Raw genomic sequence first — 13,167 nt, 5'->3', positions numbered from 1 at the left:
AAGGAGTTCCCAGACACAACAACAGTGTGGGCCAAGAGGCTGCAGAGCAGCCACAAACCTTCATCCCTTGCCCCAGCCTAAAGAAGGGAAGGGATGGCAGGGACACAGGCAGGGAGCCCTTGAGAAGACACAGCTGGCAGGGAGCCCAGAGCACTTCACAGCACGGGAGGGACCTGGTCCACACCTGAATGTGCTGCCAAGCAGCAACTTTTGGGGCAACAAGCCATGCATGCACCAAGTGAACAGCCTGACACAGCAGAGCCTCGGGCATTCACAGCCCTGCTGGAACCACCAGGGTGACACTCCCTGCTCCCTAGGGTCCTTTCCCTGCAGCACAGACATGGGCATGGTCAGCCCCAGCACTCACTGTCCAGCTTCCAGCACACAGGTTCTGAATGGCTCCCGCTGAAGCCTCCAGGAAAGCTGGAGTTTTGCTTTCCTTCAGAAGGGAGATGTATATCCGGACCACTTCTGGCTGGAAGAGGAGCTCGTAGCCTGGCAGAACACAGGGAGGAAGGACTTAAGGGCTCTGATAGCACCTGGTTCATTTAAAGGAGCACTCCCAGGCAGACAAGGCTTTCACCCAGGTTCACTGCTCCCTGGAGGCTGCATCCTTGGCACTAAGGGGGCCAGGCTGCCCCACAGGGCCAGAAGCACCAGCCCTGATGCCACAGCTGCTGCCTGGAGTCCCCAGGACACTGCTGCAGCTCAGGAGAGGCTTGGGCTGAGCTACACCACTGCTGCCATCAGCAAGGATCATCAGTTTCAGTGCAACAACTGGCTGAGAAGGGCCCAGCCAGGCAAGGACACGTGGTGGGGCTGCAAACTTGGTGGTCAGACACTGTGGTAGCCAACAGCACAGCCTGCACTCTCAGCAGGGGGAAGGGGAAACACCCTGAGCAATCATCCACCAATACCATGCTGAAGCAGCTCAGATTCAGCTCCTCGCAGAGACTGAGGGCGCCAGGTTTCCAGCTCTCCACTACCCTAGCAAACAGGCACGGACCAAGCCTTCATGTATTAACTCTCTTTCATGGGAAGTCCAGAAGGCACTTCTACAGCAGCAGTGAGGCTGCAGCTCAAACGTTTTCTATCTTGCTCTGTCCTCAGCAGTGGTGAGGGATGTCCTCAGACCCAAAGACAGAGCAGGTGGCTTCTTAGGCTTCCACCAGAGATGGGTGCTGACTCTTCTCACAGCCCAGCTCAGCCTGAGGAGCCACCACTGTCCTAAGTTCCCTTGTGAACCTTCTGGCTTGACTCTTCATACCCTTGGGAGCAACAAGGCCCTCCCAGGAATCTCAGAGTGTTTTAGGGCAGAAGGAGCTGAACTCATGCCCTGGACTAATGCTCAGTGCTTAGCCACCCAGAGAGGGGCTGTGATTCACAGCGTTCTAGGCAAGACACTTGACCCCAGAGGCTTCTTGAAATGACCCTCCCTCATGTTGAAAAATACTTTAAGGCAAGGTCTTTTTACTTTAAATCCTGCCCGTTCCTCATGCCCAGGAGATAAAGGACAGGCAAGAGGGCAATTGTTCTGAGAAGTCTGAGACCACCACCAAGGGCTGCTCTTCCAAGGACTGTGTTACCATGATGTCCCTCAGTCCCTAGAGCAGTTGTTGCCCCTGCAGCTTGAGAAAGCCTGTACTGAGTCAGTGCTGACCTCCCTGCACAAGCAGCATCCTCATACTGTCTGTGGCAGTGATAATGTTTTAACAAGGACTTCGGCAACCAGAAACACAACTCCTCCAAACCAAACCTCTGCCCACTTGTGAAGCTCACTTCAATGGGGAATCAATGCTGCTCACTCCTGGACTGCTCGTGGAAAAGCAGCCCTGCACACCCAAGCCCTCTGAGAATGCATTGAGGAACATACCTTTGGCTGGAGTTGTTCTTTTGGGAAAATCCACTGTGTCAGCACCAGGGTCTTCTGGGAGCTTTTTACCTTCAAAGGGGAAGCAGAGAGGCATGAGAAAAGACCTCTTCTCTCACCCATGTCAGCCCAACAGCTCTTTGCCACTTGCTGCAATAACAAGCCCAGGGGTGAGCTGAAGCTAAGCTACAGCACATCCCAGAAGGGGACACTGAGGGCATTAGCCGCACTGCAGACAGAATGTGCCCAGCTAGGGGGAACAAAGAGCTAGAGAAAGCACCCAATCAAATTGTGGAAAAATTAAAACCAAGTGCACACTCACCTCTGGAGAACCATTCGTCTATTGGCGAAGTGGAGAGAAGGACAGGAGAGAGGGGAGGCAGGAGGAGAGAGGTGCCGACAGCATCGTGGGGCAGATCATTTGGCAAGAAAGCAAAGGGGAGGGGAAGGGGCAACACAGGAGAAAAGGGAAGGTGTGGAGTTAGTGGACATCTATCCATCACCATCCCACCACCACAGAAACCCACCATTAGCTTGTGTCAAATGCTATGGGTAAGCCAAGCAGTAGCTCCCATAGCCAGGGAGGCACAGACCACTGTGCCTCCAGAGGAAGCTGCAGTTTAGCCTTCACAGGAGAGATGCCAGTGGGGGCACAGGGACTCCAGACCACCCCAAGCTCCACTGCAGCAGATCTGTCTCTACCCCACCCTCCATCCATGCTGCTGCCACCCAACCAACCTTTGCCCTTCTTGGCACCAAAGCAGCTTGCAGCGTGAGGCCCAGCGTTGTTGGCAGGGGCCAGAGGTGTCTCCTGGTAGCGCTCTGCGTGGGGGATCTCACGGTGCACTTGGTAGGACAAGTTTCTCAGCAGGCACACACAGTTCTCCACCAGCTAGAGAGAAAGACACAGTTTGACTTGGAGCAGCTTGTGCACATTCCATGTCTCTGAGCAAGGGCCTCATCACAGCCTGAAACCCAGAGCCAGGGCAGGTGGGTCTGAACTGTGGCCAGAGGAACATGCAGCTCCGACTCGGAGCTGGAGCACACCCCCATCCCAAGGTGGGCATGGCCCATTCTGCAGGCATGAGCTCATGCTCTGCTGGACCAAAAATAACTCTGCCATAAGCATGAAAGGTCCATGCAAAGGCTCAAGGAAAATTTATGCCTATATCTTGTCAAGGCAGACTGGGGATACCCGCATGGGGATGAGTGACCCCACTGGAACCCCCTGAAGGGCCAACATTTCTCCTGAAAACTGCAGGGGTGTGACAGACAACTCCTGGTCAACAGTGCCCAGGTCACAGCCCATGCAGGCTCTCTACCCAAGTGGAGATTGTGGATTGGCATGAGCCTGGACTGAGTTTTCTCAATTGAGTCCTGTCAGACCAAGTCCCTCATTGCTGAAGATTTCCCCTGTCCACACTTCATCCACCTTGGGATGAGCCCAGCTTCAACCCCCACAGGCAGCACAGCAGTTCTGGAGCTGGGTGACAAGGACAGAGCCCCATGAGTGCACAGACAACCCCCCTGCCATGGTACCTTGCTGTCTGAGTCTTTCTGCCCGATTTCAGACTGTACAATGTAAATCAGGGCATCCACCAGCCCGTCACATTCCCGCAGCTTCCGACGGGCCTCGCTCCGCTCTGAGCTCACATTCCTGCCAGCAGGAGAGAACCACCATGAGAGACACAGCTGAGGCCAGATGAGGAGCACTCCATGCCCAGCAGAGCTCAAACCAGAGAAAAGCTCCTGTAGCTCTCCCTCCACCCAGAGGAACTCCAAAAATCAAGGGCCACATCACCAGCATCTGTCCTAGGAGAGCAGCTCCTCCCCAGACTCCCTTTGGCCACCCCAGGAAGCTACCAGGAACAGCCAGGAAGGAGCAGCGCAGCAGCCCCAGCACAGGCCAGCCCGCAGCTGGCAGCCCCCTCCCATACCTGAGGCAGCCAGCAGTGTTGGTGAGCACCGACTCCCACTCAATATGGCGGGGCTTGGAGTCCTCGTTGGGCTCCCGCTCCCAGCCCGAGCGGGGAATGATCACCTCGTCAGTCAGAGCATGCAGAGCATGATCCACAATGGCCATCTTGATGGAGTCATGTGAGGAGAGGTTCCACAGTGTTCCTGCAATGCCACAAGCAGGAGGTGATCAATCAGGCCACGTGCACTGTGCATCCCTCACCCCACAGATCGGGCCCTCCCCTCCTCCCTGTTACCTGTGATGACCTCGGTGAGGTCCATGTCATGGGCCTTCCGCAGCAGGCGCACCAGGGCGGGCACCCCATCGCAGTTCTTGATGGCAATCTTGTTGTCTTGGTCCTTGCCAAAGGAGATGTTCTTGAGGGCTCCACAGGCACCGTAGTGCACCTCCTTCTTGGGGTGGTCTAGCAATTCCACCAGCACGGGAATGCCCTTCAGCTTGCGCACCTCAGTCTTCACCTTGTCGTTGCGGTAGCAGAGGTGCTGCAGGTAGGCGGCCGCGTTGGACTTGACGGCGTCCAGCCGGAAGCTCAGCATGGCTATCACCTCGGGCAGCTCCGGCTGGCGCCAGTTCCCAGGGGCCGGGGCCCCCTTCCGCAGGCTGTCCAGGCTGGCCAAGCTGCCCCGCTCGTGCTGAGCCAGGGGCGCCCAGTAGTACCGGTCAGGGGCCACTTCATCCACCAGCATGTCTTCGTAGCTCCTAGGAGAGAAGACAGAAGGCATCAGCACGAGCCCCAGACCTGGGGGGATGCCACGTTCTCTCCAACCCAGCAGAAGATGGGCTGACGGGCACCAAGTGCCTGGTCACCACTGTCCTGCTGCAGTGCCTCCAGCAGGCCCGCAGCGAGGGCTGCTGCCCAGGCAGCAGAGCTGTGCCAGGCACCTTCCTGCTCCCCACACAGGGTCCAGCTGGGGCCTGTAGCTGCAGGAGGCCACATCCACGTGTCCCCAGGCCTGCTCAGGAAGCAGGGAGTTGTTCTCCACGAGAAGGCAGCCTCAACAGTTACACCAGTCCCTTCCTGCCCACAGAGTTTAGATTTGGGTCTGAGGCTGGGTCCTCCATGGAGGCCAGAGCCAGCCCCAAGGGCACCTGGAACCACTCGGGCCTGTGGCCACTAGAGGGCAATTTCCCACCGCAGAGATTGCTGGGAGAAGGGGACTCAGGAGCCCCCCAGGCCTTCACTCCACACTGCCCAGCCCACAGTCCCATCTCAGGCCACCCCACTCTTCACAGCACCATCCGGCTGCATCCAACACCTGCCCAGTACCCCAGGAACACACAAGCTGCTGCCAGACCAAGTCACTGCCACTACTTCAGAGAACTGCAGCCAGAGCAAAAGCTGCTTCCCAGGATGGGGCTCACTACCTCTTGCCTGCAGATGCCCAGTCACACATGCCAGCACCCAGGGGATAGATTTAGTGGGGCATCATGAGACAGCTGGGCTGCAGGGATCAGCCAGGCTGCTCCCAGATCAGGCACAAGGATGAGCTGTGGCCCCACAGCCCTGGCCAAGGGCAGGCCACCCCAGGGCCAGCAGTGCTGGGAATGAGCCCCAACAAGCACATGGAAGCTGAAAGGAAGTGTGACCAGTCCCCCATACACCAAGGTGACACTGAACTCCCCCAGAGCACACCCCACACAAAATCCAGGATTCTCGCCCTGTTTTTGTAGTCAGTGGTAATATAATCCTTCCCCCACCCTGGCAGAGGAATCCAGTGATTTCCAACAGAAGGGGATGGGAGGGGACTTGGCACTCAAACAGAGGGGCCTGACCACTGCTGTTGTCCCTGCTGTGCCAGGACACTGGGGACACACAAGAAAGGTCCAAGACATGTCAGAGGATGCTACCTCATCTGCCCCAGGAACTGCTCAGCCACCTTCTGAGCTCCCAGATCAGGAGGAGGCAGAGAAAGATGCAGTAAAGGATCGCAGCAGGTTCTGCTCCCTGCAGCCTCTGGTACGAGGCTCTTGCCAAAACCACTGGCTCCAGCTGGCTGCCCCTTCCACAGCCACATCCCCTCGGGCACTGCTGCCCAGCTGCCCGCACGGCGCCACAGTGGAGGGTGGCAGTGGGCTGGCAGGGTGGCTTTCAGCACGTCCTGAAGGGGAAATGTGCTGCTTTGCCACACGACCTGGCTATGAAGTGACACCAAGGAGCCCAGCTGCACCAGGAGTCCCTCGCACCACCACCCCAGTAGGACCAGGCTGGAGCACAGCATGGCAAACAAGCCACCCAGCACTTGTCAACACAGCCAGCAGAAGGACCTTGCTCCCATGCCAAGCCCCAAAAAGCTGCCCAGCCCCAGGGTCCCTTCATGCTGGAGACCCCAAACATCCAGGTGAAACAGGGCTGGCCAGGAGGGCAGCACAGCCACTGAGCTCCCCTTCCCTCTGTCTCTGCAGAGAGGGAGCTCCCAGAAGAGCCATGGGAGAGGGGACCCATGGGGCACTTGGCTGATGCCAGTCAGGACAGGCCGTGCCCCAGCTCAGGGCCCTCCTTCACCTCCCATGGGCCTGGCAAGCAGCCCCCCTGAAGGAAGTGATTACCAGCCAGGCCCCTGCTCAAGACAAACATCTGAGGCAGGGGGTGCTGATCTCTGCTCTTCCCATTCTTGCAGGCTGGGCGCGAACGGTAACTAAGAAGGCAGGGGACGCGCCAAGCTCAACAGCGCCTGGATTCCACAGATTGCTGCGATCCTTATCGTCTGCCTGGGGAGGGAGAGCCTGCCATGGGTCACACCAACCCATCGTCCATGCCCTGCACCATCCTTGCAGGACAAGGTGACATCTTAGTTCATAGTTCTATGATTTTATGATCTTCACCAGGGCTGCTCCCTGGCCTTGCTTGGAAGCAGGACCTTCTCCTTCTCTTATGACCCATGTTCCCTGGTCGCCTACCAAGCTGCAGCTCCTGTAACCCCTGTCCTCCAGGATCTGGAGGGGCAGAAGCAGCATGGACAGCATCCAGCCCAGCAGAGAGGGCTCACAGTCACAAAGCACAGCATGGCAAACAAGCCACCCAGCACTTGTCAACACAGCCAGCAGAAGGACCTTGCTCCCATGCCAAGCCCCAAAAAGCTGCCCAGCCCCAGGGTCCCTTCATGCTGGAGACCCCAAACATCCAGGTGAAACAGGGCTGGCCAGGAGGGCAGCACAGCCACTGAGCTCCCCTTCCCTCTGTCTCTGCAGAGAGGGAGCTCCCAGAAGAGCCATGGGAGAGGGGACCCATGGGGCACTTGGCTGATGCCAGTCAGGACAGGCCGTGCCCCAGCTCAGGGCCCTCCTTCACCTCCCATGGGCCTGGCAAGCAGCCCCCCTGAAGGAAGTGATTACCAGCCAGGCCCCTGCTCAAGACAAACATCTGAGGCAGGGGGTGCTGATCTCTGCTCTTCCCATTCTTGCAGGCTGGGCGCGAACGGTAACTAAGAAGGCAGGGGACGCGCCAAGCTCAACAGCGCCTGGATTCCACAGATTGCTGCGATCCTTATCGTCTGCCTGGGGAGGGAGAGCCTGCCATGGGTCACACCAACCCATCGTCCATGCCCTGCACCATCCTTGCAGGACAAGGTGACATCTTAGTTCATAGTTCTATGATTTTATGATCTTCACCAGGGCTGCTCCCTGGCCTTGCTTGGAAGCAGGACCTTCTCCTTCTCTTATGACCCATGTTCCCTGGTCACCTACCAAGCTGCAGCTCCTGTAACCCCTGTCCTCCAGGATCTGGAGGGGCAGAAGCAGCATGGACAGCATCCAGCCCAGCAGAGAGGGCTCACAGTCACAAAGGCCACATGGGTTCAGACCAGACCATCCAGGGAGGGCTCTGTGTGCTGGGCAGGACACAAAACCAGGGAGGTTTGGCAAGCCAGAGCCCTCTGACTTGGCTGGCACTCGCTCACTCTGAAGCAAAGCAGCCAGGGGTCAGACATGCCTGCCTAACCCCTTCTGCCCAAGCTGCTCCTGAGGGGCCACAGCAGCCATGTGCTCAAAACTGCTAATGCTGTTTGAGTGGGTGCAGGCTGGGGGCAGCCTGCCTGCCCTCCTCTAGCAAGTACAAGCTTCACAAGGTGAGGCAGGACAGGGAAATAAATCTGGGTGAACAACTGCCCCAACTGGTTCAGCACAGCAACAGAAACGCTTGTGCTGGCACAAGCCAAAAGGACAAAGCTCCTCCTTTAGTCTCTTCAGCAGCCAGGAGCTACCATGGATTTAACAGTGAGCACCTGGAGATGGGCAGATCTCTGGCAGGGGCTGGCAAGAGCCTCCTTGCCCCTCAGGTCTCTCTCTCCCTCCTCTGTTTTATTCCCCAGGAGCTCAAGCAGCCTGTGCTCAGCCCTACCTGTCTCACTTAGCCTGGGGCATTCAGGAGATATACATCCATCCTAGTTTGCTGACACAGCCCCACAGCCCCCTCCTCATCTCTGGGAGCCAGGTGCAGTGCCTCACTCGATTCCCACCTCCCCAGCCTACAAACCATATTCCAGCACCTCCCTGAACCCCATGTGACAGCCCAGGCACAGTAGTGTTTGTGCAAGGGACACATACAGCTGGCACAAGACCCCAGCCCACAGGAGTCACAGCCTCAGGCACTAACACCCAGAACCCCCAATGGGAAGCTGAAGGAACCCCAAGGCCCTTGGGGGCAGCTGCTCAGCAGTCTGGCTGGAGGAGCCCCCACCACTCACAGACAAATGAGGGGGAGAAGCTGCTTCTGCCAAACAGGTCAAACAGCTTCTCCTGCCTTACCCTGCCCTGCACTGCCAGAAGGCTTCAGGGCTCCAGGGGGCTGAGCCTTGCTCGCCCCAGCCCTGGGCTCAGCCCCACTCCATGGCTGCGCCCGGCTCGCCCACAGCGAGATCACGAGGCTGCAATGGTGTCTGAGGGGGCTGTGCCCCTCGCCCTGCACTGGGGGACACAGTCCCCCTGGCAGGACATGGCAAGTTGGGGTGTGGGGAGCCTGCCAGCTCCATAGGAGAATGGTGGAGAGAGGGAAGGGCCCAGAGCTACACCCAACCGCCCAGCGGAACTCCTCGCTGCAGGACGACTGGCTCAATTAGCACTGAGTTTTAACCACCAATTAAGCAGATAATTAGAAGCGGACGCAAGTTTTCTCCTGCATGAGCCGCATGTGAATCAGCTCATAGCATTGGCTCTGTGATCCTCCTTTCCCAGCAGAGGATGAGGTTAGAGGGACCCACAGCACCCCCTCTCCCAGTGCCTCCCGCCACCTACCTGAGTCGGCGCCGAGGGTCGGAGGGGGTCCCTGCCCGCCGGGCTGTGCCGTAGTCAGACATAAGCCCGTAGTCCACGTCCTCAAAGCCCACGCTGCGCTGGTCATCCTCCAGGCCGTACTGCTCGGGGTGGAAGTGGTTGAGGTCCATGTTGCTGCCCCCGACGCGCACCTGAGGCTGGGGGCCATAGATGTCCTGGCGGCTGGGGGCCCGGTAGGTGTCCATGGAGGGCCGGTAGCGCTCGTCGATGCGGGTGACGCGGGACAAGCTGCCGTAGCTGTGGTCGCTGCCTGGGTAACCGTCCTCGTAGGGGCGGCCGTAGCCATCGGGGTAGTGGTAGTTACGGGGGAGGGTGGCCGTGCCCGGCTGGCCCAGGTAGCCACCAGGGCCCCCGTTGCCGTTCTTGCGGAAGTTCCTGTCCATGGTCTGGACGTAGCTGCTGGCGACAGGGGAGGCTTCCAACGGTAACCCATCGGGCCCCACTGGCACCTGCTGCACTGTCCGGGTGGTCACAGTCTTCACCACTTTCTTCACCTAGAGGGATCGATGCAGGACACACTACCATCAGGAAAGCCACCACACCCCTGCATCCCCGGATTTCCCTTCCAGCCCAGCACCTTACTCCTGGCAGATTTCACACTCCATTTCAGCTCACAGCATGCCAAGCTTGGGGGGCTGTAGCACCCCAGCCGCCAACATCCCTGGCCAGAACCCTGTCCCTTCATGTTCTCCCCAGGCCTGTACCGTGGTCTCTGTACGCCGAGTTGTTCCATCATCTGATGTCTCCACAGACACAACTGACATTGCCCCTTCTGGGTCCTCCTCCATGGTGTATGTCTCCTCAACAATCTGGCCTGGGTCCTGCATCCTGGGAATTGTGCTGTACAAGAGGTGGCTGTGGTCCTGAGGAGAGCAAGGGACATGCAGTCAGCACCCCATCACCACCGTGGGCTTCCCTGAAGCCAGCCAGACAAGAGATCTCCTGCCTCAGGGAGCCCCAATATCCTCTTGCATGCCAGTGGGTACCAACAACCCACATCCAAAGCCCCTTTAAGACAAGGCAGCCACACTTGAAACTCAAGTCCCCAGCACCCAGCCAGGGTGGGGATGCTGAAGCCCTGCCCCTGCACCCCCAAGCAGGTGGCCCAAAGCAGACAGCTCAGCTCCCCTTACCTGTGGCCCGTTGAGCTTCAGATCTGAGTACTTCTGCCTTTCCAGGTCAGCATCGCCCAGAAATCGGCCGTTCTGAAACACACAGCACCACAGCAGGCCTGTTACCAGCTGATCTCCCACTGCTGGGATCCCACCTATCCATTTCTCCTTTCCTGCCAGGTCCAAGCAGGCCATCTCCTGCCTCTGACAGGCATCCAACGCACATGTGTCAGTCCCAGGAGAGGAACACACTCTTGAGGGTCTGTGGGATGTGTAGCAAAACACCCTCTGTTTCAGCCTGGGGTAGAGCTGGAGGACGCACCACTCAGCCCTCTCCAGACATCCCAGGTCTCCCGTGATGTCCACACACTCTCAATGGAATGATCAAGACCCTTCCCTGCTCCCCAGCAGAGCCCTGGGAACCTTCCACATCTTCTGACACAGGAGCCACACATGACATCTCACAGGCCCCCTGGACTGCGAGGGAACAGCACGGATGCTCAGCAGCCAATGGCAAAGTGCTACCCCTTGACTCTTGCACCCCATCCTTCCCCCTGCCCCACACGCCTCTCCTGGCACCACCACCTTCCACAGCCAGAGAGGCACCTGCCCTTCCACCCACTGGAAAGGCACAGCACCACGCACCAGCCATCACAGCACCCTCCCCAAAACAGAGCCCAGGAAAGGGAAAACAGGAGAGAGACCTCAAGCCAAGGCAGATGAAACCACATGTCCATCCCTGCAGAGAAGAGAGATCTCTTCTAGCCCCGGTTTGGCTGTTTGGGGGACAGACCAAGACTCCAAGGACTGGTCCATCATCACACGAGCAGGAGACACATTCACTCCCCCCAGCTACACACCAGCCCTTGCATTTCAGCAGCCTTCCAAGAAGTTGAGTGGGATAGGGAGCCCAGATGGCCAGGCACTGAACACAGACAGCTCCAGCCTTCACGAAACCAAACCAGAGCCAACCTGGTAGCAAGACCCTCCAGACTGGCTCCTTCTCCCCAGAGTACTCTGGCTGCTGAGGTGGGTTTGTGCATCCCCAGGTCACCTCCAGCCCCTCGCATACGCGGCACCACTGGTGCTGCACCTCCAGCCTCACCTTCCTCCACCTCGGGTATCCAAGGAGGGCTGAAGGCAGCCAGGCTCGGGGCTGCCCCAGTGAGGCAGGACTGACACGGACGGGGGCTCCGGGAGCCTCCAGACCCACCTCTGCTGAGGGGGTTTTTACCTGGTGCCGCCGGGTGAGGGTGCCGTTGGCCAAGCCCGGGCCGGCGTCCTGTGGGGAGACCCGGACTCGCTCCAGCTGGGCCGAGACATGGCGCCGCTCCTCCTCGAGCGCCCGGGTCAGCTTCTCGAACTGCGCCTCCTGCTCCTTGACAGAAGCAAGGATGCTGGCGGTCGACTCCACTTCCGAGTCGTCCATGGGTGGTGGGCACCCAGGACGGGCAGGGCAGGGGGCACAGGGAGGCACAAGCGGAGGAGGCTTGGTGTCAAGGTGAGGGGAAAAGTGACCCAGAAGGGCAGGTGCCCCTCTCTTCATTGCGCGTGAAGTGGGGGAGGAAAGGAGGAGAGAAGAGCAGTCAGAAGAGACTGATTTGGTTCAGATTATCAGAACAAGAGAAATAATAATCTTATGGCATTAATACCCATTCCCACCCACCACCAGAGAGCTGGCAGAGGGTCCCAGAGCAGCACAGCCCCAGGCATGACTCAGATGCTCCTTGTCCCAGCACTTAAGCTTGGAAAACTGGTATCTGGGGGTAAAAGGACCTCCCCCACCACACAGAACAGCTGGGGTTGAGCTGGGTTCAGAAGAGCTGCTATGTGCTGAGGAGGCTCCCTCTTCCCACAAGGGCCCTCCTCAGGGTGGAGGAAAACTTCCCCTACAAGGAAGAGCTGCCTGCAAGCAGCAGCAGGAGAGAAGGGCATGTCCCTGGGGCAGTGGGGCAGCACAGGGGACACCACCCTGCAGGATGAGGAGTGACCCAATCCCATTATTTCCTCCAGGGAAGGGCTGAGGGAGAGGGCTGTGTCACTTATCTGCTCCCTCTGCCCCAGTGTGGTATGAGGCAGGAGACAGACCCAGCACCAGAGCTCCTTCCTACCCAGGGAAGAGGGAGAATTGGGATGGGGCCCCCTAAAGGAGACCTTGTGAGCCCCTCTGCTGCCAAAACTCACCCCCCTCCAGGCTCTCACCAAGGCTCTCAAGGCTGCAGCCACCCCAGGAGGTCTTCAGCCCACAGATCTAGGGACAGACACTGGCTGGGACCCCTCCAACATCCCCTCCCAAAGGAGAACAGTGGACAAGCACACCACAATCAACATATTTTGACAGAGAAAGACAATATTCTTCCATACAGACCTGTTAGAGGAGGAAGTTCGGGTTTGATTGGCAAAGGCACGGGAGAGCCAGGTCTAGACGCAGAGAGTCATGGGAGAAATAGCCCAGCCACCACAGTGAGGAAGCAGGAGGGGAGAGAGCTGCAGGGACAGCGGGAGAGCAGGACAAAAAAATCACATGGGTGATCTCAAAACAGGAGGCAGGGCAGGCAGCAGACCGGGAACACGGGCCCTTCTCTCCCACCCCCTCTTCTCCAGGGACGGGGAAGTGTTTGGAGAGGGCTGGTGGGGTGGCAAATAGAGCACTGCCCCCAGAGCAGCCCCCAGCTCCCTGGGCTCTCCAATGGCTCCCCACCAAGAAGGGGGGAGGAGTGGCAAGGGCTGGGCCCCCCGTGCAGCCCCGAGTACCGGCAAGCCCGGCGGAGGTTTTCCCAACCCGTGCAGCCATGGCAGGCATGTGAGGACTCGCTCGAGCCGGCACAGAGGCTGCTTTCCCACGGTCTCTAGCACCGGCTCTGCCCACTCCCCTGGAGCCACCGCCTCAGTGTGGCTGTACCAGTGACATGGGGCTGAAGGCAGGGGCAGCCCCACAA

The 13,167-nt window shown here is 58.7% G+C and overlaps 1 protein-coding gene across 1 annotated transcript in view; it reads right to left on the bottom strand.

Moving 5' to 3' along the window:
* The window catches only part of CTNND1 (catenin (cadherin-associated protein), delta 1), a 15,638-nt gene extending 3,981 nt beyond the window's left edge, over nt 1-11,657 (bottom strand). The window contains exons 1-11 of the mRNA XM_009998188.1: nt 11,463-11,657; nt 10,250-10,321; nt 9,821-9,979; nt 9,078-9,610; nt 4,084-4,547; nt 3,808-3,991; nt 3,410-3,527; nt 2,609-2,762; nt 2,193-2,210; nt 1,874-1,942; nt 368-495 (exon numbers count right to left, since the gene is read on the bottom strand). Coding sequence (XP_009996490.1) covers nt 368-495; nt 1,874-1,942; nt 2,193-2,210; nt 2,609-2,762; nt 3,410-3,527; nt 3,808-3,991; nt 4,084-4,547; nt 9,078-9,610; nt 9,821-9,979; nt 10,250-10,321; nt 11,463-11,657 — 2,094 coding nt within the window. The remainder of the gene's footprint in view (nt 1-367; nt 496-1,873; nt 1,943-2,192; nt 2,211-2,608; nt 2,763-3,409; nt 3,528-3,807; nt 3,992-4,083; nt 4,548-9,077; nt 9,611-9,820; nt 9,980-10,249; nt 10,322-11,462) is intronic.
* Nucleotides 11,658-13,167: the final 1,510 nt, after the last annotated feature.

The sequence above is a fragment of the Chaetura pelagica genome, unplaced genomic scaffold, assembly GCF_000747805.2.
Source record: "Chaetura pelagica isolate M959 unplaced genomic scaffold, ChaPel_1.0 scaffold35, whole genome shotgun sequence".
Taxonomy (NCBI): domain Eukaryota; kingdom Metazoa; phylum Chordata; class Aves; order Apodiformes; family Apodidae; genus Chaetura; species Chaetura pelagica.
The sequence above is the reverse complement of the archived record's forward strand: the minus strand, read 5'-3'. Positions and strand labels throughout refer to the sequence as shown.